General features: G+C 40.1%; 1 protein-coding gene across 1 annotated transcript in view; it reads right to left on the bottom strand.

Annotated features, from left to right (window-relative positions):
• Nucleotides 1-25866, bottom strand: part of LOC149258727 (beta-adaptin-like protein A) — a 312511-nt gene extending 286645 nt beyond the window's left edge. Inside the window, exons 1-2 of the mRNA XM_089416040.1 lie at nt 25698-25866; nt 25099-25615 (exon numbers count right to left, since the gene is read on the bottom strand). Of these exons, the coding sequence (XP_089272166.1) occupies nt 25099-25615; nt 25698-25750 (570 nt within the window). The 5' untranslated portion in view covers nt 25751-25866. The remainder of the gene's footprint in view (nt 1-25098; nt 25616-25697) is intronic.
• Nucleotides 25867-26460: the final 594 nt, after the last annotated feature.

The following is a 26460-nucleotide window of genomic DNA, read 5'->3' as shown; positions in this document are numbered from 1 at the left end:
TAGTGGTACTGGTACTGGCACCACTTCTACAGTTGCAGTTGGAGACGATGATGATGAGGAGGAGCCATGGGGCCCCTTGTCTGACTCTGATGATGATGATCCAGAGATTGGTCGAGATGATCTTGGCTCCTCTGGCAGTAGCCAGTAGCTACTAGCCTCCTTGGTTATTTGTATTTTGTTTTGACTCTTGAGTCTTTAATCATGTATGACAGACTACAGTTGACTATGTATTTACTATTGCCATTGGGTACACCGTACCATTTTGATATAATGGATTGGTTCATGAGCCTACTTTGATCATATGTTGTCTTCCATGTATATTATAATGTTGTGTGTTTGGAAACTTGAATGAAAATCTTTAAAATTATGTTTAAAATATTTAAAATTATGTTTTTTTATAAAAAAAATAAATATTTAATGTATTTTTTACAACGACCGAGTCATTGAAATCGAGCCGGCCGAGTCATTGCCGTTTCCGAGTCCGAGTCCGAGTCGATCCTCGGCCGAGTCCGAATCCGAGTCCGTTTTGTAAAACACTGCATATATGTCAACAAAAACATGTAGAATGATGAATTAGATATAAAAAAACATAAATTGATCATTGAACCATATCACATCAATCATCTAGAAGTTATAATCTTCATCAACCATGTCCACAAATTAGTAAAATACATATTACAACTGCAACATGTTGAGTCTCGTGAATCATGATTCATCAAATTCAATCTTAAAGTTTCAACTTCAAGCTTTCAAAATTGAAAATTTTATATATTAACATTTATCATCATTGATCACCAAAGTTGTACTTGTAAGCTAAGTTTAACCATTACAAGAAATAATATCTTAGATATTTCTAAGTCCTAACTTCTAACTGTTAACATGAAATGAAATGTTATAAAATGAAACATGAATAATGAAATGAAATGAAACAACTTTAGTCTTTCACGAAGCATCATATTCATAATTCACAATCATTACCAATGAGTTATAATTGCCAACTTCAAACTTCAAACTTCAAATTTTCAATGTCACAGTCATATATTGTTTACAAAAATTATCATTATGATATGAAAGAGTAAAGAGTCAAGAGTCAAGGACTCAAGACTCAACAGTTATGAAAACTAATAGAAACTAGAAAAGACAAGTAAACTGTAAATCTACATGTGGCCCTTGCCACAAGAGTCTCCAGGAGTATAAGGAGGTCATGGTGGTCTTCTAGGAGTCTCCCACACAAACCGACGACCAGAACTAGAAGGCACATGCCCTCCACGTGAGGGTGTAGATGGAGGTGGCGACAGCAAAGGAACAAGACTCGGACCTCAAGCACTGCTACTAGATGGTGGAGGTGGAGGTGGAATGGCTGCTGCCGCTGCTTCATCTTCATCCCTTATAAGTTCCTCTTCCAGTTCTTCAAGATGCACTATACCATCCTCCAAATTGTCATCCTCTGGGTGATTGTCCCAAATTTTATATGTAGGATCCTCATAAGCCCGATCACAGTAATGACTCAACAACCTCAAGTTGTAGTGCACATAAACCAAGCTTTCTGCTCGGTTTTCATTGAGTCTGTTTCTTTTCACATTATGTATGAAGCTGTAGGTGCTCCAACACCTCTCTGCAGAAGAAGTATTTACAACTTGTGATAGAACTTTTTTTGCCAATTTTGGCAAAAGTCCATGGCCGCCATATGTTTCCCACCATGTGAGAGCATCAAATCTGTCTCTGTCTTCCATTGCATGGAAGGTACCAAACAAACCAGTGCCACTGAAGTATTTGCCTATTTCAAGGTGCACAGCTGCACATTCCTCCCTGTCAAGTATCAACTTTTCTAATGCTCGCAAATATCCACTAGTTACCTCTGCATCTAAATGGGGTTTGGTCCTAATCCCACCCCCTGGTGCAGGTTGGCCCAACCAAGATGTAGAGTAGTATTTTGGCGTAAGGATATAACTTTTCTAATGCTTGCAAATATCCACTAGTTACCTCTGCATCTAAATGGGGTTTGGTCCTAATCCCACCCCCTGGTGCAGGTTGGCCCAACCAAGATGTAGAGTAGTATTTTGGCGTAAGGATATACGCCAAGCAATGTAGTGGAAGATTAAGTCTATTCCACCGTTCACACACACAATCGTGAATCAGTTTGTACAAGTCAGGATCTCTGTTATGAACAATATCTTTTATTTGCCCCAACATGGTATCCATCTGCTCATACACCTCGCCAATCACTGGTTTGTCTGTATCTGCAAACCGAATCATGTGATAAATGGGCTTGGTGAAATCCAATACTTGCCTCACACTTGTCCAAAACTGACCATCAAGAGCAGCCTCCTCCACCAGTTCAAAACCTCGCCTGTCAGCTGCATTTGTAGCCCTTTCCTTTAATACCTGCCAATGTGGACTTGATACCATGCTAGCCAATGACTCTCTTACCTTCAAAAGGCGCCTGAAGGTGAGGTAATAGCTACCAAATCTGGTCTTCGCAATCTTCAACAACTCCAATCTCGAGTGACTGCGGAAAAGGCCATGGGTATTGCTATGATTTGTAATAAATTTTATCATTTGTTTGCCTTTCTTGTACAAATCACCAATCCATTTGTATTGTGCATTTTTTTTCTTGACAACATCATGCATCAGAAGGTTCAATGTGTGAACCAAACATCCAGACCAAAATATGTCGGGGTATTTATCCTCAATAATTGCTCCCGCTGCCTTACAATTAGGAGCATTATCAGTGATGACTTGGATGACATTGTATGGCCCAATACGGTCAATTGTTTCAAGTAATGCTTCTGCAATGTTGATGGCGGTCCTGAACTTGTCTGAGTAATCATGTGCAGTTAGAAAGATGGCACCACTAACAGACACAGCAAGAACACTTATCAATGGCTTGCCTTTTGCATTTTTCCATCCATCAGATACAATGGACACCCCATGGTCAGTCCAAGAACTTGTCATTCTATTCAAAGAATGTGATATTTTTTCTTTTTCATGATCAAGTCCAACGGTTCTTGCCTTGTCATACCCAGGGCTCTTGTATCCTTTAGGGGCATCATTTATGGCAGAAACCATTTCGTGCCAATAAGGTGAGCGAAGAACATTGAATGGTATCCCACATGCATAGAGAAACCTGTAAACCTTTGAATCCACATCATTCCTACACCCCTCATCAAGGAAATCTGATATGGTTCTACGCCTAAAAGTTGATGACCCTGTGCCTCCATATCCACTGCCTTGGGAGGATGTTGAAGGAGTTCTTTCTGCTTGTGATTGTGAGCTTGGTTCAAAGAAACCCCTTGATTTTTTTGATTTGTATTGGGCTTCCTCCTCTTCCCTTATGTATGTGGCTCTATCCGCTGCTGACACCGCTGGACAAGTTTTGATTCCTATTTGTTTGTCTCCATCCCATGGCCTTTTCCTGCAGAGGTGTTTTCTGGCACGGGTGTATGAACCTATGTAATCATTGTTGCAATGGGGGGAATGAAATTTAGTGGTCCCACCCCCTCTCCCTGCTTCAGGCCTATTAACATATTTCCACAATGGGGTTAATCTCCAGCTTCTTCATCCCCTTCTTCATTTTGGCCCCTTCGTTTCCTACTCTCCAGCACCATAATAACCATAAAAGGGACCAAGAAGAGGAAAATGCCAAGAAATATAGCCAGGTCCATGATGTTTGATATTTGTAGGCTTTTGAATCTGCAAATTAATTTAATTTATTTAGAATTTTAGATTAATTAATTTAATTTAGATTCATGATTTTTTAACTAAATAAAGTTAATAAACTAAATTAAACTAACTAAATTACTAAGTTACTAACCTCTTTGCAGGCTTGCTCCTTGCTCCTCGGCGCTTGCTCCTCGCTTCTCCTCGCTCCTTTGCTCTTGCTCTCCAGCTTCTACTCAACTCATTCAAGTGATAATGAAATTTTTTTTGCCCCATTGTGTTTTTAAAACATATTTTTTTTTTTAAATTGATTTTTTCGCGTCCACGATTTTTTTTCCTCCCGTATCGCTCCTGGTGTCGGTCGAATCGCTCCCGGAGCGAAAATTTAACGCTCAGGAGCGATTGGCAGTGATCGCTCCCTGATCGCTCCCGAGCTGTAATTTTCGCTCTGGGAGCGACGCTCCCGATATCGCTCCCGATTTTGGCAGGGAGAGCAAATTTTTTTATCGGGAGCGTGCTCCCGAGCCACTCCGGCCCAGAGCGCAGATTGGGAGCGGGTTCGAAGGGGGGGGGGAGCGCTCCCCCGCAACTCTGATCAAGACCTTCGAATTCTTTTGTGGGAAGCCCTCTCTTTGCTACTAACGTTGCATCAATGAAGTTGTGTGTAGCTCCTCCATCAATCAAAGTTGTGATGTGTTGTCCCTCGACAACTCCCTTGACCCTGAAGGTGTAATATCTGGGTGTTCTTGATAGAGTCGCAATCTTAACTTATGGTTAGGTCTTCTTCTCTCTGTTAGGCTTCTCCTCCTTTTTAGCTTCCTCTTGTAGTGGTTCTTCCCTTGGACTGCTAAGCTCGACATTAAGAGTGAGTTCTTTATCATTTGAAGTGGATTCTTCTCCCTCATCCCCGTCATCAGAGACCACTTCGATGTAGTGAATCTTTCCCTTGCCTAAGCAACGATGTCTCCCATGGTTCCTTGCAATTGAAGCATAGCTCCTTCCGCCTTAGTTCATTTCGAATTTCCTCATCCAGCTTGTCTCTTTTGGGCCAATCTTTTTGAAAGGGTTTCTTCTCCTTATCTTTTGAGGGATAGGAGGCTTGGACGGAGCCTTGGCTTTAGTTATTGCATTTCCCATGTCTCGAGTCTTCTTGATGGCATCATGAAGGGTTGCGGGATTGAACGCCTTGACCCAGCCTTGTAGGGTTCAACTAATGCCTCTATAAAGAGCATGACTAATCATTCTTCCAATATGCCTGTCACCATGACTGCAATTCGTTCAAATTCTGCAATAAGTTATTCATGCAATCTAGTTTGTTTGAGTTGTGCCAATTCTTTGAAGTATATGTCTAGGTTATTCTTATCAAATCTATCTATTAACCTCTATGTAAAGTCTACATAAGAAGTGATTTTTGCATGTCCCAAGGTGACCAATCCATGATACCACCAATCATGTGTGTCTCCTTCTAGGTGTAGTGTCATGAATTGGATGGCATCTACTTCTAACATAGGGTTAAGTCTAAATTAGGTGTCCAATTTTTGTAACCAAGACTGTGCTGAACATTTAGATGATCCATCAAATGAGGGGAGAGAGAGTTTACTTACCTTGTGCATTAGATCAGAATTTCGTTGCTCCCTGGGCCTATTCTGGAATTTAATATTGCTATACTCCCGAAAAGTTAGGGTTTCTCAAGTGTTCTCTTCCAATGCTACACAATCCGAAAAAATAGTCATCAAAGTGTCTATTTGGCTCTATTGCTCTGGGGCTACCGTTTCCTGATTATTTATAAATTGACGAAGTAACGGTCTTGAATTTTTGTTGTTGGTTATCATGGTGTTAGTGTGTACGGGAGGACAAGGATTATGGTTACCACTACCTTCAGTGGTGGTCCTATTGTTGCCAGCAATGTTTTGGTTAGCTACGAGTTGGGCCATTAATGAGCTAATACGAGAACTATCTCCTATTGACCTTGAATCAATTGTTGTCCTTGTTGTTGTCCTTGCATTAATATGCCTGTCATTTGTTGTTACCCCTAGAGTATTGCATTTAACAAGATGCCAGGATCTTGTTCTCCTTGCCCTGCTCTTTCCCCCATGGTTGAACGTTGTGTGTTCCTTTTCTTTCTTATTGTGACATTGTTGGTGTCTACTGGAAGCATACAAGGCTCATGAACTCACAAGCTGGCAAGATGCTTGTGCTCTGATACCACTGTAGTATTCTAGGGTAATTTTGCCCTAGGGTTTTCCTGTGACAAATTAATTCCTTTCTCCAATACAGTAGCTTAATTCAATACAATTGTTTGAACAGTTTAACCTTTTTCCAACGATGCAATGAACAATATATCAATCCAACAATCCACCCCTTAATGCAACAACAATTCAATTAATCTCAACAGAATAATGCATAGTTCAACAATATATTATATCCAGCAATACAGTGTAAATATGTTCCACAATACATAATCCCATTTAGAACAGACTAGATACCAAAAATAGTTATAACCTAAAGTTAATAGCCTGAGGTCAACCACGGATGCCCTAACCAGAATTGACAAATCAAATATTTATAGGTAATCTTCCTCAGACTTTAGCCGATCACAAGCATGCTACACTTCAGCCTCCTTTGAAGCAGGACCCGAGCTTCAGGAAATACCACTTTGACCTTCTTTCTGTCAATCTTCTGCCTTCCGTCAACTACAGGGGGGTCTGAATTACAGGGAGAATTTTCGGCCCTCAAAAAGATGCCTCTACGGGACTGAACAGTGGTGTTTTTCCACAGGCCCGAGGTCAAAATGATCTAAAGATTGCACTGATCCAACTTCAGGTTCCTTCCCAGACACAGACCCAATTATCAACCACAAAGTTCCAATCCAAAATCAAATCACATAAACCCTAGATCCAGCTGCAGGGATATGAAACAAGCCACAGAAAGCCAAGATCCAACCACATGAAAACAAAATCAAGCCACAAACCACATTTATCCAATCCCAGAAACCCTCGTTTAGCCCAGAACTTCGTTAGGACGCTTCAAAAGCTTCGATCTCCTTTACTCCTTAATCTTTGAGGGTTACACTTCAATCCAAGATTTTGTTTGCTACAAGAGTTGTATTCTTTGTTGTGCCAGAACAGAGAGCAAAAGATAGAATGGTGTCAATTAGGGTGGAATCTTTCACCATCGAAATTGACAAGAAGAAAAGGGTCTTAAAACCCTCAAAACTAATGCTCAACAACAAAATGATTTGATCCACAATGATGCTCCATTTGATCTCAACCCTTACCTTAGCCCCAGTCGACCCAATTTTTGCCCAACGTTGCCCCAACATAGGAAAATTTGGGTTTTTACCCCTTTAACAAGACTATAGCCTACGAGGACGGATAGGCTATTACATCTTCCATAAGCCCTCAATTGCCCCATCATAGGAAAAATTGGGTTTTCAACCCTTTAACAAGACTATAACCTACGAGGTCAGATAGGCTATTACGTCTTCCATAAGCCCTCAATTGCTCCAACATAGGAAAATTTGGGTTTTGCCCCTTTAACAAAACCATAGCCTGCGGGGACGTATAGGCTATTACGTCTTCCATAAGCCCTCAATTTGAAGAGGATATTACAAGTATAGCATCCAGATTGACCTTGGATATGTAGTATTTAGTAGTAGATTATGATTGTTGTGCTACTGAAGTCTATCTAAAATGAACTATGAATTGCACAAGTTTACATTGTCTTATTAGGCAAAATTTGGTGTTGAATACAATGTTATCATAACTGAACCGGTGATCGAACCGAAAAACCTTGTGGACCAGGAACCGGTAAAAAACCGGACCAAGAAGAAAAAAAACGGTTTACCAAAAACACATAAAATATTCATATTTAAAAAAAAAAACATATATATTCATGTGCATCCATATGAATCCAAGCCATTTATACACAAATATGCAAAAGTTCTCATTTATATAGCAAGAAAGAGTGCATATAACCAAAATAGCCCTTAGTGCAAAACTTCGTTGAACCATTAAACATCAAACAGTAGGCTCTAAAAGGTCTTTATAGTCCAAAATAACATGATACTATGATACTACAGTCTACAATATTACAACTACAACCTACAAATGCCAATTGCCAATCCCATCATCCTGATCATCCTCCTTATCCTCATTTGAAGAATGAGTAGCATCCAAGTCTGCAATAATTTCCTATATTAGGATCTTTATCATCATTATAACCCTCTAAGCATTAAAATAAGATAGAAAAAGCATAGCATGTCAAGTCAAGATTTTGTTTTAGTGATGGGTACATTTTTAGTAGAGTCATGATAGAGGAGTTCGACAACCATTGCCACTAACATCAAAGTACATAGAGGGATTGGTGCTCTTTATTAAATACTAGTTCCTTACCCTCGTACATGAAAAAATCCAATGGAAATTGCAATCCCCGAAATCTTGATATCCTGAAAAATTGTTAAGTCTGCTGGATTTGAGTGAAATCTAAAATTATACTTTCTCCGTATGAAATACAATGAGGTTGGAACCACTCTCAAATATCCAGAGTCATTTCATGGTAATGTTAAAAATTTAAGTAAAACGATGGAAATGAAAGATCAAAAAACAAAAAAAAAAATGCAAATTTTTTTATGTTGACCTGGGAAGGGACAAACAGAACAAAATCAGCCCTGAACCGGCCGGTTCGGACCGGTTTTGGGCCAAAAACAGCCGGACCAGCCGGTTCCAGTCCAATTCTGATAACATTGATTACTTGCATGACGAATTGTCCTGTCAAGCTCAATTGTATTACAATGTGCATAAGATTTTGAACTATTGGAAGACATATTGTTCACGGCATCATTGAAAAGTTAGATGTTCACAAATTGAATTGAGTTAAACTACAAGTACTGGAGAAAGAGAAAACTAATTGCTAGAGGAAAACCTTAGGGCAAAATTACCCTCGTTTAGTACATTTTTATATCAGCATGACTTGTTTCCAGCTGTGGACATTAAATTACATGCAAAACCATTGAAATTGGGTTGGGGCTACAGATCTCTAAATTTCTATCCCTTGGGAGGAGGGAGCATTCGTGGATGCATGAGTTACCAACTCAGCCTTGGTTTTTCCACCCCTCTTGTGCATCTTTCACTTCTTCTTGATTGTTCCTTGTATTACTGCTTATAGCTCAAGGGTTAGAGCTTGCTTTGTATGACATAACAGTTTTATTACCCCTTTAAGATGAGTCAGTTTATCACTCATCAAGGTTGGGACATGCAAGGGTTCCTCCTTTGATGTAATGGAGCATCGTGTGCTCAAGAACTGCGTGATGGCCATATGAGGTAGGTAGAGCTCCTGCTTGGCTTTTGCCCGCGTGCTAATTCTTATGTCCTGACCATTTTTTGCATTTTGATTTTCTTTCTTTATTTTGTTGTGGCCATGATATGCTTCTCTTTTAGCTGCATCAAACTCCCAGGGAAAAGTTTTCGGGCCCTACTCAAGGTATGTGAGCATGTGAGTGGTGCCAAATCCCCAAGAACCAATGACAAGTTGTACCTGAAGAATGGAGATGAGATATAGGGCTTGTAATGAGGGATGGAAAGTGTTAAGTATGACATAGGGAAGATGAAACACAATATCTCAATCATGGCATCTCAAGTAGTGTCCCTCTTATAACCCAAAGGGCCTTAAGGGAGGTCCCACTAAATTAGGGTCAAAGATTAACACCCCTGGTAAGGTGAGAGAACAAGAATATGGTTAAGGTTTGTCAATCTTCCAAATCACCCCATTATCCATACTAAATCCTTAAAACAAACAAGTATAAGCACTCGATTGAAAAATGATCAAAGTACCTTTTGAATAGCATCCCACCTTCATCTAAGTGCTATTGTCGGATGTTGAGAGGCACATGGTTGATGCAAGTGGTGGAGGCACATGGCATATCATCATCTAATGGTGGCTAGGTGATCAATTGGCTGTCAAATGTAGGAGAAAAATTTCCTCCTATGGAGTTACCCATTTTCGTGGGTAACAGACTTATTGAGCTAATAGAAACTTAGGAAAAGTAAAGTAATTTACTTTAGTGAGTAAGTTTTAATCTTAGTCGTTGATCTCAAGTGAGGCAAGATCTAATCTCGACCATCAACCACTTTGAGATTACTGTTAGGCTTAGGGTTTTAGCTCAATGTAAAGTTATGAAAGCAAGGCTAGGGAGAGGGAGAAGACACACCATGCAACAGCACTAGCCTCAAGAGGAGGAGGAGTGTGATACTCCAGAGTGTTGGGTCCAAGGGAGTGCAGAGAGGTTGGAGATCCAGATTTGCAGAGAAGATCAAGCACTGATCTAGAGCAAATCTGCTTGATCAGATCCAAATTTATTTTGTATTCTATATTTTTTTTGTTGGGCCACTACCCATGACAAGAGCCCAAGTAGGTTCTAAATCATTATTAATGATGAATTGATTTGATTGGGTAGAATATGTTTGCGTCACAAGTGATTGAGATTGGTTTTGTAATTGTGTTTCCACTGAATATTTTGTTAGGAACCTAGCTGTGTGTTTATTCAGTAAGTTTTGTGCTAGGAATTATATACCTGGAGGTTCGCATGAAAACTAACAATCTCACCCTTCTTCAGAGACTATATAAGCATTTCCTCCCAAAGTAGAAATGAAACATCTTCATCAAAATTCAAATCTAGTTCATGAGTATCTTCATGCAACTTCTCTGATCCATCACCTGAATTTAGTGAAAGTATCTTCAACATGGAAATCTTGTCAATGCCTACACCGTAGATCTTCTTCTTCATCAATTATATTAGCAGGATTCATATGACCCTGAATCTTCAGTACCTCTATTCATTTCAAAGTCAAAATTCTTGTTGGGCCAATATTGACCTTGTTGTGTTTTTTCCATTCAAACTACCCAGTTTTGCATTCGTAACATAAATGTTTTAATTTTTTCTACAACTTCTATCAATTGTGTTCTTGCATTTAGGATTGGATCAATGAAATTCATCAATCATGGCTTGTTTCAGCTCTGTAATTTCATGCTATTGATGAATTGAGCCATACATTGTTTCCTAAGACTACTAGATTATGTTCTATCTTTATCGCCATTCCCTAAGTGTTAAGTTATGGTATGTTCTATGCTTAAAGTAGTTTACTTCTTTTTATTATTATTATCCACAGATTATCAATCACATGTACATTAAGTAAAGTGCAGATAGAACATTAAACGATCGACAGAAAACAAGCCAAGACAAGAGACACAAGATGTGGCGGCTAGCCAGGGACAAACCCCAATATGGGGAAACCCTTTGATCAAATCTTCTTTTATCTTCAATAATTCAGCAGAGAGAAATAGTACAAAAATCTGATTTGCATTAGCAACAACAAACCCTAGATCAGCCCTAAAATAGGGCAGACAATATCTTGCAAACCGACCGTCGGATCGGCTTGATTCCTTCACCAAAAAATGCGGCCTTCTGAGGAGAGTCAGTTCCACCTACAACGCAATTCTGAGAGAGAGTCTGATGGTCAACGCTGGTCAAACTTCCGATCTGCAGTTGCAGCCCTAAATTCTACGTCCTTCCTTCCACACGTGTGAGAGAAGAGTCCCTTTCTGCGCAGTAGGAGAAGAGCCTCTTTTCTGCGCAGGAGAGAGAGAGAGAGATGTGTGTGTCCAAATGAGGAAAAGACCTCCTGTATTTATATACAAATGTTGATGATGAATAGATGCGTCTATTGGGCTTCTGAGCCTACATGAGTTGTTGGTCGGCTTGATAATTATTCCATAATCAAAATAAATTCATATCTCCATAAATACTTATTGAAATCGGATGATCTTTATATCAATCCTACACCTCTCGACGAGAGAAATCTAGGAAAAATATTATCAGCCATGAATAAGGTGACCCACATGGAGTTTGGCGCTAGTTGCCAATTTTAACACTCCCTCTCAACTAGGGAGAACTTCATCAGCAATTCGTCTGTCTGTTGCTACTATTCATCCATCAAATGCACTGCCCTGTACAGCTTGACCCCTGCTCTGCTCTGCTATGTTCTGCCTTGTGCTGATCTGCTCTGCTCTACTCTGTTCTACTCTGCTCAAATTATGAAGAAGAAGTGATCGAGGATGTATCATACCATCCACCACTGACTCAAAGTCAGTCTCAGAGTGTGTACCACTGGTCTCAGACCAATCCTCAACCGACCCGAAGTCAGTGTCATAGTGGGTACAACTCCTACCACTGGTCCCAGACCAGTATCATTGATCCCAGATCAATAAAGGTCATCCTAGCATAGGGAGTACGGTAGATACAGCGATGCGTCCATCGGTACTACTATGGTCCCTATCCTCATTTCCCTGCTCATTGATCAGATGAGAGGTACTTCCCATAAGTCCCAGACTGCATGGGTAGGATGCCTTGACAAGAGAACTAATCATCCTATCCACAAGAGAGCGAATCATCCTGTCCAGTGGATGCCACGAAGAACTAATCATCCTGGCCCACAGGAGAGCAAATCATCATGTTCCACAATCACCATGGAGAACACATCATCTAGGCCTCACAGGAGAACTAATCATCCTGCTACACAATCGTCATGGAGAACACATCATCCAGACCTCACAGGAGAACTGATCATCCTGTTACATAGTCGCCACGGGGTGTCACAGGGAAAGTTTTGATTCTTTTACCCTGTACACGTACACCACCAGGGGATGGTGAGTCACCCTGTGGTCATATGTCGCTCCAAGAAGTACCCCACGCCCCCCCCCCCGGAGCTCCAAGAGCTCCATACATCATACAGGACCCTCATCAGAGGGTTTTTGAACGACACCAAGTTGTTCTCGAAAAGTCAAAAATTTGACCTTTCCTAGGGGCTTTGTCAAAATGTCGGTGACCTATTCATCTGTACCGATATGTTGGAGCCTTATAGCTCCCCGCTGCACCATATCTCGAATATAGTGGTACATGATATCGATATGCTTGGAGCGATCATGAAATACGGGATTCTCTGATAAACGAATCCCACTCTGGTTATCACACAGGATCACATTGGTATCCAATGTAAATCCAAACAGCGCACTGAAGAGCTTTCGTAACCAAACTGCCTCACAGGTGGCCATGCTAGCAGCAATATACTCTGCCTCGGCGGTGCTCAAAGCCACCAACTTCTGCTTCCTGCTCATCGAAGCAGATCCCAAGGAAAAACAGCACCCGGAAGTGCTCTTACAATCCACCACACTGCCTGCCCAATCAGCATCAGTGTATCCAAGTAGTCTCACATCTCTGGCAGTGTATCTTAACCCATAAGTAATTGTGCCACGAAGATATCTCAACAAATTCTTGGCACCAATCCAATGTATGTGGTGAGGTTCAACCATATGTTGACTCAACGTGTTAACTGCGAAGCATATATCTGAACGGGAGTTCACTAAGAACATTAATGCTCCGACGAGTTGACGATACTCGGTGGCATTTCGTAAAATAGGTCCAGCAGCGCTACCGCTTAACTTCTTAAAGTCAAGCTCCATCGGGGTAGTTACAGGCTTGCAGTCCACCATACCGAATCTTTCCAATATCTTCACCACATATTTTCCTTGAGATAGGAAAATTTCCCTTGGCTTCTGCCAGACTTCAAGTCCTCGGAAATAGTGCATCAATCCTTGGTCCTTCATTTCAAATTTAGAAGCCAACTCCCTCTTACATTTGTGAATGAGAGGGTATGCACCTGTTAGAAAGAGGTCATCCACATACAGCACCAGTATGAGAGGTTTGTCATCTTCAACGTTAAAGTAAAGGTTAGGATCGGCTTCACCCCTAGTGAATCCCAACTTCATCAAGTAGCTATCGATCCTCTCATACCATGCTCAGGGTGCTTGCTTCAACCCATAGAGAGCCTTCTTCAACCTACATACATGAGATTTTCGATCATAAATCTCAAATCCTTCGGGTTGCTCCACGTAGACCTCTTCTTTGATCAAACCATGCAAGAACGCGGTCTTGACATCCATCTGATGTAGGTTCCATCCTTGTGAAGCCGCAAGGGCTATGATCGAGCGGATGGTGGTATATCTGGCAACAAGTGCAAATATATCGTCATAGTCTATACCTTCCTTCTGGGAGAAGCCACGAGCAACAAAACGAGCCTTATACTTTTAAGTACTTCCATCTGCTGCATGCTTTATCTTATAAAGCCATTTAGAAGTGACAATTGTCTTGTCCTGGGGCTAATAGACTCATATTCTTCGATCATAGCATCCTTCCATACTTGATGCTTGACGGCATCTGAGAATGATGAAGGCTCATTTTGTATGATCGTGCTCATGATGATCAGGTATCCCTAATACCTGTTAGGTTTCTTACTTTCACGGAAGGTTCCTCGGGGTGCAGTGTGTCCTTCAGCATCATCGAGTAGCCCCCTAAGCCAAGAGGGCCTCTTCCTAGAAGAGGAAGGTTCAAGTGGATCAATAGGATCCATGGGTTCATCCACATCAAGCATTGTTACATCATCTTTTTCTTTTGGTTCCCTGGTGTCAGCTTCTTGAGAGCTCCTTAAAGTAGGAAGATTGTTCACCTTGCTGAGAGCCATATCTTCGTCAAAGGTGACATCATGACTAATCACGACTTCCCTTTGACCGATTACATAGATTCTATAGCCCTTAGTATTTTCACCATAGCCCACAAAGATTTCTTTCTTTCCAGATGCACCCAATTTATTCCTTTTCTCTTTCGGCACATGAAAATATACAGGGCTTCCAAAAATTCTAAAATGAGATACATCAGGTTTCTTAGCGGTGAACATTTCTTCAGGAGTCTTGGAACCCAATGCTTGATGAGGGCATCAGTTTTGTGCATATACGGTGGTGTTTGCAGCTTCGGCCCATAGAAACTTCGAAAGTCTTTGATCGTGGAGCATGGCACGGACAGCTTCCACAATCATACGGTTCTTCCTTTCTGCCACGACATTCTGTTCAGGAGTATATGGTGTAGTAGTCTCCCTCTTAATGCCAGCCTCTTTACAAAAGTCATGAAACTCGTTAGATTCATATTCAGTCCCATTATCAGTCCTTAAGATCTTGATCTTCTTTTCGGTTTGATTCTCGATCAAGGCTTTGAAGTGTCGAAACCAAGAGAACACTTCATCCTTCTTTTTCAAGAAGTATATCCAAGTCTTTCAAGAATAGTCATCTGTAAAAGTAAGGTAATATGAATATCCTCCCAAGGAGTTCACAGGCATCATACCAGATATGTCTGAGTGAACCAACTGTAATATATCGGAGGTCTTGCTTTGGCTTGAGGGGAATGGTCCCCTTTTGAGCTTTCCTTCGGCACATCCCGGACATACACCTTCTTTCTCTACTCGGAATTCGGGCATCCCTATCACCATTTTTCTTACATCAGGTAGAGCTTTATAATGAAGGTGAGCAAACCTCTGATGCCATAGTTCGGACTGAAGAGATGTGTAACAAGATATGACACCTAGCGGACTTCCTCCGACCTGATACAATGAATCAACTCGAAACCCAAAAGTGAAGGCATTTTTAATATTGTTTTTTCATGCACGTACCTTGCCATCGGTGAAGGCCACCTTGTAGCCTTTGTCTTCCATTGCCGAAATGGACACCAGGTTCTTTTTGAGATCAGGTACATATAATACATCCTGTAGGTGGATTGTATTACCTTGATTCAATTTAAGAGAGACATTGCCTACACCTTTCACGCGATATTTCATATTATCTCCAAGGACAATTTCCAAGTTAGTTTCTTTCTCTATCAAATTATGGAGAACTTCTTTGTAACCAGTGAAGTGCCTTGAGGCACCACTATCAATAAGCCAATTTCCCAGCAAGTCCGGAGGAGCAGAGGTAGATAGAGTAACTGGTAGATAATATTCATCTTGTTTATTGTCAACAGTGTCAAATTCATACCTGGAATTTCTAGCCTTCTTGAATGGTTGTCCACTTCCTTGATTTCCAGCACTCCTTTTATCTCTGCTACTAGATTTGCCATTCCTTTGATTGCCATGAGAGGGATTTTGATCGTCGTCCTGGTGAGAGTTCCTTCTATCAGGGCATTCCCTTGCATAGTGACCTGCTTTATCGCAAATGTAACATCATCCTTTTCTTCCACCCTTTGGTCCAACCTTTCTTTTTTATTTAGTCCCGGAATTATTTCTTTTCTTAGCATGAGAAGAAAAAGGCAGCAAGAGGACCTTTAGGCATGGGCATTTCTTGCTCTTCTATCCTTCTTTCTTCTTGAATGCATCTTGCCATTAATTCCTCAAAACCAGGAATTACATTATTGTTGAGAAGAGTAGTCTTGAACACGTACCATTCGGATGGTAATCCTCCAAGGGTTGAGAGTGCCATTTCCCTATCAGTAATAATTTCTCCAATAGATAGGAGATCGTTCTTGATCTCGGTGATTCTTAAGAAATATGCTTGCATGCTCTCATCTTTGCCCTTCTTAATTTCCTAAGAAACAAAACTTGATTTGCATCATTAACTTTAAATAAACTCACCAGTCTATCATAGATTTCCTTGGAGGTGTTCAGGTCGGAGATGTAGGCCACCAAGCGCTTGTCGATAAAGTCCCAGATGATCTTCTTTGTTTTGACTTCATCGGTTTTCCATTTGTTCCTGGCAGCAACGGGTGCATTTGATGGAGGCTCAACAATATTGCCTCTCACATGGTCCAACACTCCTTGATCTTCTAAGGTTAGATCGAGAGACATCTTCCATCCGTGATAGTCAGACTTCTCACGGAGCTTGTCTTCAGCAAGGAAGAGTGTTGAGGACCCCATAGTTCTTTTTGGATAGCCTGCCAATCTTCTCTTTGTGATTGCTCTTGCTCTTGCTTGGGCTTTGTCTTCACCTCAGCTCTGATTCCATGTTAAGTTATGGTATGTTCTATGCTTAGAGCAGTTTACTTCTTTTTATTATTATTATCCACAAATTAGCAATCACATGTACATTAAGTAAAACGCAGATAGAACATTAAACAATCAACAGAAAACAAGCCAAGACAAGAGACACAAGATGTGGCAGCTAGCCAGGGACAAACCCCAATATGGGGAAACCCTTTGATCAAATCTTCTTTTATCTTCAATAATTCAGCAGAGAGAAATAGTACAAAAATCTGATTTGCATTAGCAGCAGCAAACCCTAGATCAGCCCTAAACTAGGGCAGACAATATCTTGCAAACCGACCGTCGGATCAACTTGATTCCTTCACCAAAAAATGTGGCCTTCTGAGGAGAGTCAGTTCCACCTACAGCGCAGTTCTGAGAGAGAGTCTGATGGTCAACACTGGTCAAACTTCCGATCTACAGTTGCAGCCCTAAATTCTGCATCCTTCCTTCCACACGTGTGAGAGAAGAGTCCCTTTCTGTGCAGTAGGAGAAGAGCCTCTTTTCTGCGCAGGAGAGAGAGAGATGTGATGAGATGTGTGTGTCCAAATGAGGAAAATACCTCCTATATTTATATACAAATGTTGATGATGAATAGATGCGTCTGTTGGGCTTCTGAGCCTACATGAGTTGCTAGTCGGCTTGATAATTATTCCATAATCAAAATAAATTCATATCTCCATAAATACTTATCGGAATTGGATGATCTTTAGATCAATCCTACACCTCTCGACGAGAGGAATCTAGGAAAAATATTATCAACCATGAATAAGGTGACCCACATGGAGTTTGGCCCTAGTTGCCAATTTTAACACTAGGCCTCCTTCAAATTCTTCAAACCTTTCTCCCTTAGCCAAGACTGAACCTAATCATCAAATGCATCTACATGATAAATAAAGATCGTTGCAACCGAAGCTTGAATGTCTTTATATGGTTTTGAACTATGGGATCAAATCTCATGTTGAACAATTTGACAATTTCATTTCATTTTTCAAAAGCAACCAATAAAAACCTATCATCATTCCACTCATCAACGAAAACCCTTTCACATTTTTCTAATGTGCTAACACTGTTATTTAGTAGGCTTGTAAACCAATCAATAGCATCATCCTCCAGAAATGAGCCAAATAACTTCAAAACAACATCAAGCAATTTGGCATTTGCTTGTTGGAAAACTTTTCTAAATATCTTTAGATGATATTGTGATGTGACTACATTGTTCCTTGGAATATAGGGAATTTATTTATGGCCTTATCTGGTACTTTCATCAAAAGTTCCAACAATTGCCAAAAGTTAGTGGCTTGTAATTATCACCCAAACAAGGTTTAGCCAAGCTGATTGCTTTAACGGAATGTTTTGGATTACTATGAAACAAGTACCTTAAATCTTCAACAAATTCAGATGTTTCAGTACTTGAGTTTTGTGATGCCCAAGATGAATTATTCACCCACCTTCTATAATATCTTGATGTTCCGACCAGCAGTTGAACAAACTTTTGTGAGGAACTTCTTGTGGAGTATCTCCATTTCAAACATCATTCAAGTGGAGTCACCAAATGAGTTTTCAGACTTTAGCTTTACCTCTTCTCATCAACTGTCTCAAAGCATAGTATTCAATTTTTTTAGCAACGGACTCGATCCCCAGCAATGGTGCCAATTTTTTAGTCCCCAAATCTGCACATAAAGTTATAAAGGCATTAAAACAAGTGCAACCCTGGGTAGAACTCAGGAAGCTTGCCCAAAGTCACCTAAACAACACTTCCTCTCACTTTAGGCTCTTCACTAGCACAAGGGGCAAACCATTGGAAAGATTTATGATATGCCTTGAGGTAAATAGGTGAAAGTATAGACCAGTTTAAATCTAGTTAGGGCAATGGAGTCCAGGTCCAAATTCAAGAGGGTTTGTAATATGAATAAATGGAGGCCTGATGTTAATAACATGATATAATCAACCACGTGTGCTGATTTCAATGTACAGAAATTAAGAGGAGGGCACTTCCAAAGGTGTGCCTCACCTCTTAGACAATAAAAATAACACAGTAGTAAGGACATGTTTATCATGAACAATAGAGACAGCAGCAACCTTTCATAAGAACAGAAATGACAGCAGTTAACCTTACATATTGATCAATGACAAAGCAACAAAAGACAAGAAAGGTTTAACCTCAACCAATGTTACTTGGGAGCGGGAGCGAAAGCGGGGAGCGGGAGCGAAAACGGGAGTGGGAGCGACATTTTCAGAAGCTCAAGGTTTGGGAGCGAATCCCGGAGCGTTTTTTATATAATATATATATTTTTTATAATTTTTATTTTTTGATACATATATGTCAACAAAAACATGTAGAATAATGAATTAGATATAAAAAACATAGATTGAACCATATAACAACAATCATCTACAAGTTATAATCTTCATCAACCACGTCCACAAGTTCGTAACATAGTAACATACAACATATTGAGTCTCATGATTCATCAATCTTAAAGTTTCATGCTTTCAATTCAATATATATAACATTTATCATCATTGATCACCAAAGTTGTACTTGTAAGCTAAGTGTAACCATTACAACAAATAATATCTAACATGAAATGAAATGTTATAAAATGAAATGAAATGAAACAACTTTCAACTTTCATGAAGCATCATCATATTCATAATTCATTACTAATGAGTTATAATTGCCAACTTCAAACTTAAATTGTCATATATTGTTTAAAAAAATATCATAATAAATATGAAAGAGTCAATAGTTATAAAAGCTACTAGAAACTAGAAAAGAGAAGTAAATCTATTATCTATTTCTTATGCTTGGGCCTCTTGCCACCACGAGAAATGTCTAATTTTTTAGTCTTGTTGGAAAATCAGGATCTTTGTCATTAATATCACCCTCTAAGCATTAATATCCAGAGGTATCTTTGTCATTACCTCTGTATCTGTATAGGGATCTTTGTCATTAATATCACCCTCTAAGCATTAATATCCAGAGGTATCTTTGTCATTACCTCTGTATCTGTATAGGGATCTTTGTCATTAATATCACCCTCTAAGCATTAACATAAGATAGAAAAAGCATAGCATGTCAAGTCAAGATTTTGTTTGAGCGAAGCGTACATTTTTAGGAGGGTCATGATAGAGGAGTTCAACAAACAATGTCACTAACATTAAGGTACATAGAGGGATTGGTGCTCTTGATTAAATACGAGTTCCATACCCTAATACATGACAAAATTCAATGGAAACATTGCAATCCCCCAATCCTGAAATCCTGAAAAACTGATAATTCTGCTGGATTTTGAATGAAATCTAAAATTTTACTTTCTCCATATGAAATCCAATGAGGCCAGAACCACTCTCAAACATCCTGAGTCATTTCATGGTAATGTTAAAAATTTAAGTAAAAGGATGAAAATGAAGATTAAGGAGAATGTCACTTTTACTTTAAGAATTTAACATTACCATGAATAGCATATCAATACTAGGGCCTAGACTTGATCATTAAGCTGCCCCACTCAAAAATTATTTGTTTCTTTCAAAAAAAATTGCATTTCGAACATTACTACAAAAAGAAAATTGCAAAAAAGGCAAAACGCTCCCGAAAAGGCAGGGAGCGGAAAAAAATTTAGGGAGCGATTTCGGGAACGCGCTCCGGAATCGAGGGGGGGGGCGCTCCCCTGCAACACTGACCTCAACCTTGGCCCTTCTTTGGGACTAAAAAGACCCTTCAAACAAAGGTCCTTACAACATATCGTACAAGTATAATTTCACAATCAAATTCAGCCATGAAGAATGAGAAATGGTGAACCTCACATAGAAGATGCCCTTAAACTTCCTTTTGCTTTAGCTATATCTTCAACTAAGCCCTTGGACCATCTTCATATTTCTTTCACGCCTTTGCACCTTCCTTCTTCAAGCATTTACAGCCTTCATCCCTAGTTTAGCCCTTAATTAGGGCACCTTCTTAACTAGCCCCTCCTCCTTGATCATTCTTTAAGTGACACCTGGCTACCCTCTAGACTAGGACACACATCACAAGAGAGAAATTTCATCCCTAGTGCGCCTCTTTTCCTCATTAGTGTCTCATTAATGAACTTTTTGTAGAAAATCCACGAAAATTCTATCTGCTTGAATGAACAAATCTGAAACTAACTTGCAACCCAAGACATAGAATTTTCTCTACTTAATTTGCAGCGGATAGGAACAAAAATAAACACAGTCACACAATCCAACTAAGAAAACCCTCTGCTTGACTGAGAATTTTATTGATAGAAATTTAGAACAATGGATCTCTTACAACACAGTCCTGTTTCACCAGAAACCAATCTGGTTTTCTCTGCTTGTACTGAGCTAAAACACCCTTGCAAGACCTTATCCTGCTTCTTCCTTTCCTTGCCTGGCTCAGCTCCTATTTCCTTGAGCTGATTTCTCCTAAATCCTAGTGCAATAGAGGCTCCTATTATTTAGCAATTACTCCTAAATTCTAGCTCATTCCTCAAGGAATTATCCTCTATCAATCTGCCCTTCCCACCACAAGCTCTTGCACAAACTCGTACTCTCTATTGCCTTGTCTCACCAACTCGTGCTCACAAGACAATTGAATAATTTTGTGCCTTGGTCCTCCTTATAAGCTTTTTGAATAGGCTAAATCTGGCAAGTTATTATTTCTGGAAATCGAACTGGTGATTGATTGAGTTAACTGAGTCTAACTGACTCATGTAACTCGTCCTGCCCAAATTTAGAACTTGAGACTCACTCACTTGTCTTTTTCCAAAGATAACTCGCACTAGGAGACAACAACTGAGCCTCCCACTCCAGCACATCAATCGAACTGCTTCATGAACTGTCCTAACTTATAGGAATTGGCCCTGATTTTTAGGAATTTGTCCTAAATTTTAGGAACTTGTCCTAACTTTTAGGAAGTCGAGCATGCTAAGGAAAACTACTTCTTGGTCTCTTTTACTAAGGCACAAGTCAAAGAAGGACCTTTCTCGCTACTATTTTCAACACTTCTTCCACTTATGTTTTAACTTATGATCATTTATCACTATTGAAACAAGGCCAACTCTTGTGCAACTTAAAGTTATGATAATTTTTTAAAATTTAGGTTGAGATTGACCTCGTAACAACTTAAATTATCATTATCCTTTAAGTTTTCCTTCATTTTGGAAACCCTCACAAAAGGGCCAGCCCTTCCATCAACAAATGCAGGGTTCGAAGATTTTTTGAGCACTCCCTCCATAAGGTCCTTTAGTGCCTATTCTTCATATCAGTCATGCCTATGAAGTGTATGTTCATTGTTAACGATGTCAAGGGTTCTCTTGTGCTTATCCACACAAGAGAACCATTCCATAGATATGTATCAAAAGCTCCATATCGTAACACACGAGGATCCCTGGTAGAATGGTTTCAAGGTATCTGTTAAAATTGGCAACTAGGTCCAAACTCCATGTGGGTCATCTTATTTATGGCAGCTGATATTTTTCTTGGATCCCTCTCATTGATAGGTGTAGGATTGATCTAAAGATCATTCGATTCCGATAAGTATTCATGGAGTTACGAATTTAATTGTGTTATAAGACAATTCGTCAAGGTCGGCCAGCGACCAAATAACCCGCACATGTGCTCCACGATTTAATATAAAAAAGGTGACTTGATAGTCATTTCTACACACACTTCTATCTTGATTTCTCTCCACTTGTCTTGGGTTTTAGTGGAAGAGAAATCTAGGAGCGGAAGCCCTAGACGTTGGAGGAAAAAAAGCTACCCTAGCCGCAGCAAAGAAGGCAAGCCAACGAAGCGATGGAAGGGTTCTATGCGTTGACCTAAAGGAGCTCAAGGAAGGCAGCCCTAACGATGTCCTAAAGGCAGCCCTAAACGTTGTTCTAAGGCAGCCCTAATGATGTCCTAAAGGCAGCCCTAAACGTTGTTCTAAGGCAGCCTAACGCTGTCCTTAAGGCAGCCCTAAACGTTGTTCTAAGGCAGCCCTAAATGTTGTCCTAAAGGCAGCCCTAAATGTTGTTCTAAGGCAGCCCTAACACTGTCCTAAAGGCAGCCCTAACGCAGTCCAAGAAGGCAGCCCTAACGCTATCCTAAGGCAGCCCCAACCTACACTATCTCAAGGGTATCCTAGCCGCTGTTAAGATGAAGATAGACACTGTCCTAAACATACCAATGGTGCCCTAGCCGCAGGCATATGGTGCCCTAGACGCAGGCCTAATGCGGCTGAAAGGGAGGACTGTTTTAAGGCCTAAAACAAGGCACCGAGCAGCTGAAAGGAGGCCGAGGGAAGGCCGAGTTGAAGAAGGGTTGTTTGGGGCAGCGAAAAGGTGGGTTGTAGGTGACAGCGTGGGACTGTGGTAGGCCGCAATCCTAACCACCTCAAAACAGGGACAACATGGAGAGTTTGAGGGCTCAAACATGCCCAGGACAGCAGTGCTAGTAAATGGGACAGCTGGGCTACATGGTGCTGCTAAGACACATGGGACAGCAGCAAGGTATGGCAAGACTAAGGGGACAGCAGCAAGGTATAGCATGACTGTTAGGGACAGCAGCTACAGCAATATATCTAGGCAGCAGTGGCAAGGGACAGTTGCATAGTAAATGGGACAGCAAAGGAATGCTAAGGCAATGTTCAATGGGACAGCAGCATGATGAGACAGAACAATGATGGGACAGCAATGACATTGTGCAGCAGTGGCACAATGGGACAGCAAGCATGGTGCAGCATGGCAAGCATGGACAGCATGGTGCATGGCAAACATGGCAAGCATGGACAGCATGGTGCAGCATGACTAGCATGGACAACATGGATAGCAGTGGCAAGCATGGTGTTGCAAGCACATGAGACATGTTGTATGACAACATGGTTCAACAATGACACATGGGACAGCAGTGCAGCATAAGGTGCAGCAATATGATGTGTACAGCATGGTCATGAGGTCCAACATTATGATGATGGGTGCAGCACGGTGAGGTGCAGCATGATGACGAGATGCAGCACAATGATAGGTGAAGGAGTCACCTTGGAGAATCAGTGGAAGCAGCATGTCTTCAACTGATCTCATGTATCATCTTCTTAGAGATGATCTATGCTCTTATCTAGATAAGTCAAAGTGTTGACTTCTATTTAAATGTACTATCTCTCTCTCTCTCTGCTGAACTATTGAAGTACATATAAGAAGAATTGATCAAGGGTTTCCCCACATTGGGGTTTGTCCCTGGCTAGCGCCACATCTTGTGTCCTCTTGTCTTACCTTGTCTTCTGCGATTTATGTTTATGTTCTATCTGCAGTTTACTTTAATGCTGATGTAATTGCTAATCTAGAAAAGATATTGAGCTAACTGTGAAAATTGAAATAAATTGCTCTAAGCATAGAACATACCTAAAATTAACAATATCTCATTTCCAATTTTTGGCACAGTATTGCTAAGCCTTTATCCATGTTGTGGCAACAGCTCATCTGCTGTTTGTAATTGTCTTGAATAGTAAGAGGATTTAATCTTGTAATATGCATTTTTTTTTTCTCTAAGCATGACTAGATCATAGTTGGGTTCAAGGAATAAAAGGAACTAAATATATGTATAGCAGGGATAGTTTGGATTAAATTGTTTCTATAACTTGAAAAATACATTCAAATTTTGAAGTGAAGGTTATTCTCCAGTTCAAAACATAATCAGGTGAGGATTCAGGTGATGGCACTAAAAAGTCTTAGAAAATTAACAAGTTAAATCTACCCCGGAGAGTACATCTCCCAGTTCCCAAGCTTCACTTCTGATAATGTAATAATATCCACCACAAAGTTCCAAACCTCATTTAGTATCAAGGTATCCATAGAACAAACAAATCATTTTCATCTCACAAACCAAACCTCTTGGTTTCCAAAACTTAATTGCTGATGAAGGTGCAGCTGGAACATAAGTACATGAAGTCATTCTTGCACCATAAAAATCCTCCCACAGACAGGAACTGGATCAAGATATCATAGGGACTGAAATTATATAGATAAGTTCAACCCTAAGCCTTCTGTTTCCAGTCCTAACTATATCAGCATCTCACGGATCCTGCTCTCTGAGCTGCTTCTGCACCGTAAGAATTACGCCGGTGGGCTTCCCTAGCCAAAACCTCATACTAATTCCATATTGTGAAAACTTGAAGAAACCCAAATTGCTTAGAAAAGTTGGGCTCTGTAGGTTCGAATCTTTCTTTTCGGAAATGTGCAGCTTTAAAATTTTAAAAACATAGTGCAATTTGACTAGGGGAACTTGATTCACTGATATAGTTGATGATGTTCACAAGTGCTAAGCTATCCACCAAGATTCCATTCTTGTTGTGGTCTCCCCACCCAGATGCAATGTGTTTGAAATTGATGAAACCTAATATAAGTCCAGGATACGAAATCCACTCTACGAGGTGCAGCACCTCAAGGCATGTTTCTCGAAGCATTTCCAATAAATTACAATTCAAAGTGCATTTGAGACATATTATGCCTAATGAAGAGAAGAACAAATCAGTGACAAGAGGATCCACAAACGTCAGTGAGTTTACCTGAGCATCAGGATCATGAAGTAGAAGAGCCTTCAGAGCCACGGGGAAGTCAGAATCAGTGCACGTGGTGGGAGAAATATGGTATAACTTGAGAACACCAATGGCTGCTACTGTCCTTACATAGCTGTTACTGTCCTGAAGTCCCGCTCGCAGAGGACCCACGAGATATTCAACGAGATTTTTGACACTGAGAGAGCATAGGCTCCTAAGAGCAAGCCCTCTGATCATGGGATCATCATCCTGGCAGTCCTTCTGGAGGAAATTAATGGTGAGGAGGGCTAAATCAGGATGAACCCTTGCATAATTCCCCACATAGAGATAACACATCTTCTTCAGCACAATATCTGATGTTGCAGAGCACATGACCATTTCACTAAAGAGGGATGAGACATCGATCCCTACGGTCATGTGTGATATGACCTTCTTGTATAGCTCCCTCTTTAGATCCTCCGCTCCTGGTGCTCTGCTCCCAGCTAACTGTCTCAGCTGCATTTTCAGCTCCCCTACTTCTCCTTTCCTGCAATATTGAGATTTGATTGAATTTACAGTCGATGATGATGATCAAATTGAAGGGAGTTTTAGGCAAATTGTGAACTTACCCTGAAGGTTGCGATGGAGGTGGCAGGCGCTGAGATTGAGTATGGGGAGCCATGGTTTCCTCCTCGTATCGTATTGTGATGAGAATACAGAAACGAAGAAGAAAATGAGGTTGCAGATTGAAATAGGAAAAAGACCAAGGTTTCGAGACCTTTATTTACATTTGAAGTTATCATGAGTGTGGGTAAAACGAATGAGCCGAAACATAAAACAATATTGTGTAAAGAAGCTAAAGCAATATTGTCTTAAAACGAGGGCCGTTGGGAGGGGGGTTCGTCATTTTAAGTTGATTTGCATTTTTGGTTTTTTTCTTCAGGTTTCAAGTTTAGTTTTATTTTATTTTATTTTTTATTTTTTTATTTTGATAAAGTTTAAGAATCAGGTTCTTTTATTTTTATGGATTTTTGGCTTTTTTTTATCTTTATGGAGTTTTGACTTTTGTTAATTCATAAATTCCTAGTATATCTACTTTACAGATTGTTGGATATACCTTTGGTGTTATAATGGCAATCGTTAGGTTTGAACTTGGGCCTCCCTAAATTACTCCAATGAGTTATTGATTCACCATGGTAAACCATAAAAAAAAAAAATGATTTGAGTCTGCATATGGACAAGGGTGGTGAGGTAGATTTTAATTGCATTAAAATCAATTTGAATATTTTTTGAACCAAAAATAGTATTTATATTATATAATTATGTGCATGGTTCACAACAAATACATCGGGCATTATAGAGCTAATTAATCAAAAAAATTGGATTGTTTTC

Source organism: Pinus tabuliformis, chromosome 6, assembly GCF_031772625.1.
Source record: "Pinus tabuliformis cultivar Carrire ecotype Pingquan chromosome 6, CPIR1, whole genome shotgun sequence".
NCBI classification, from domain to species: Eukaryota; Viridiplantae; Streptophyta; class Pinopsida; order Pinales; family Pinaceae; genus Pinus; species Pinus tabuliformis.
This window is presented reverse-complemented; position numbering and strand designations above follow the sequence as displayed.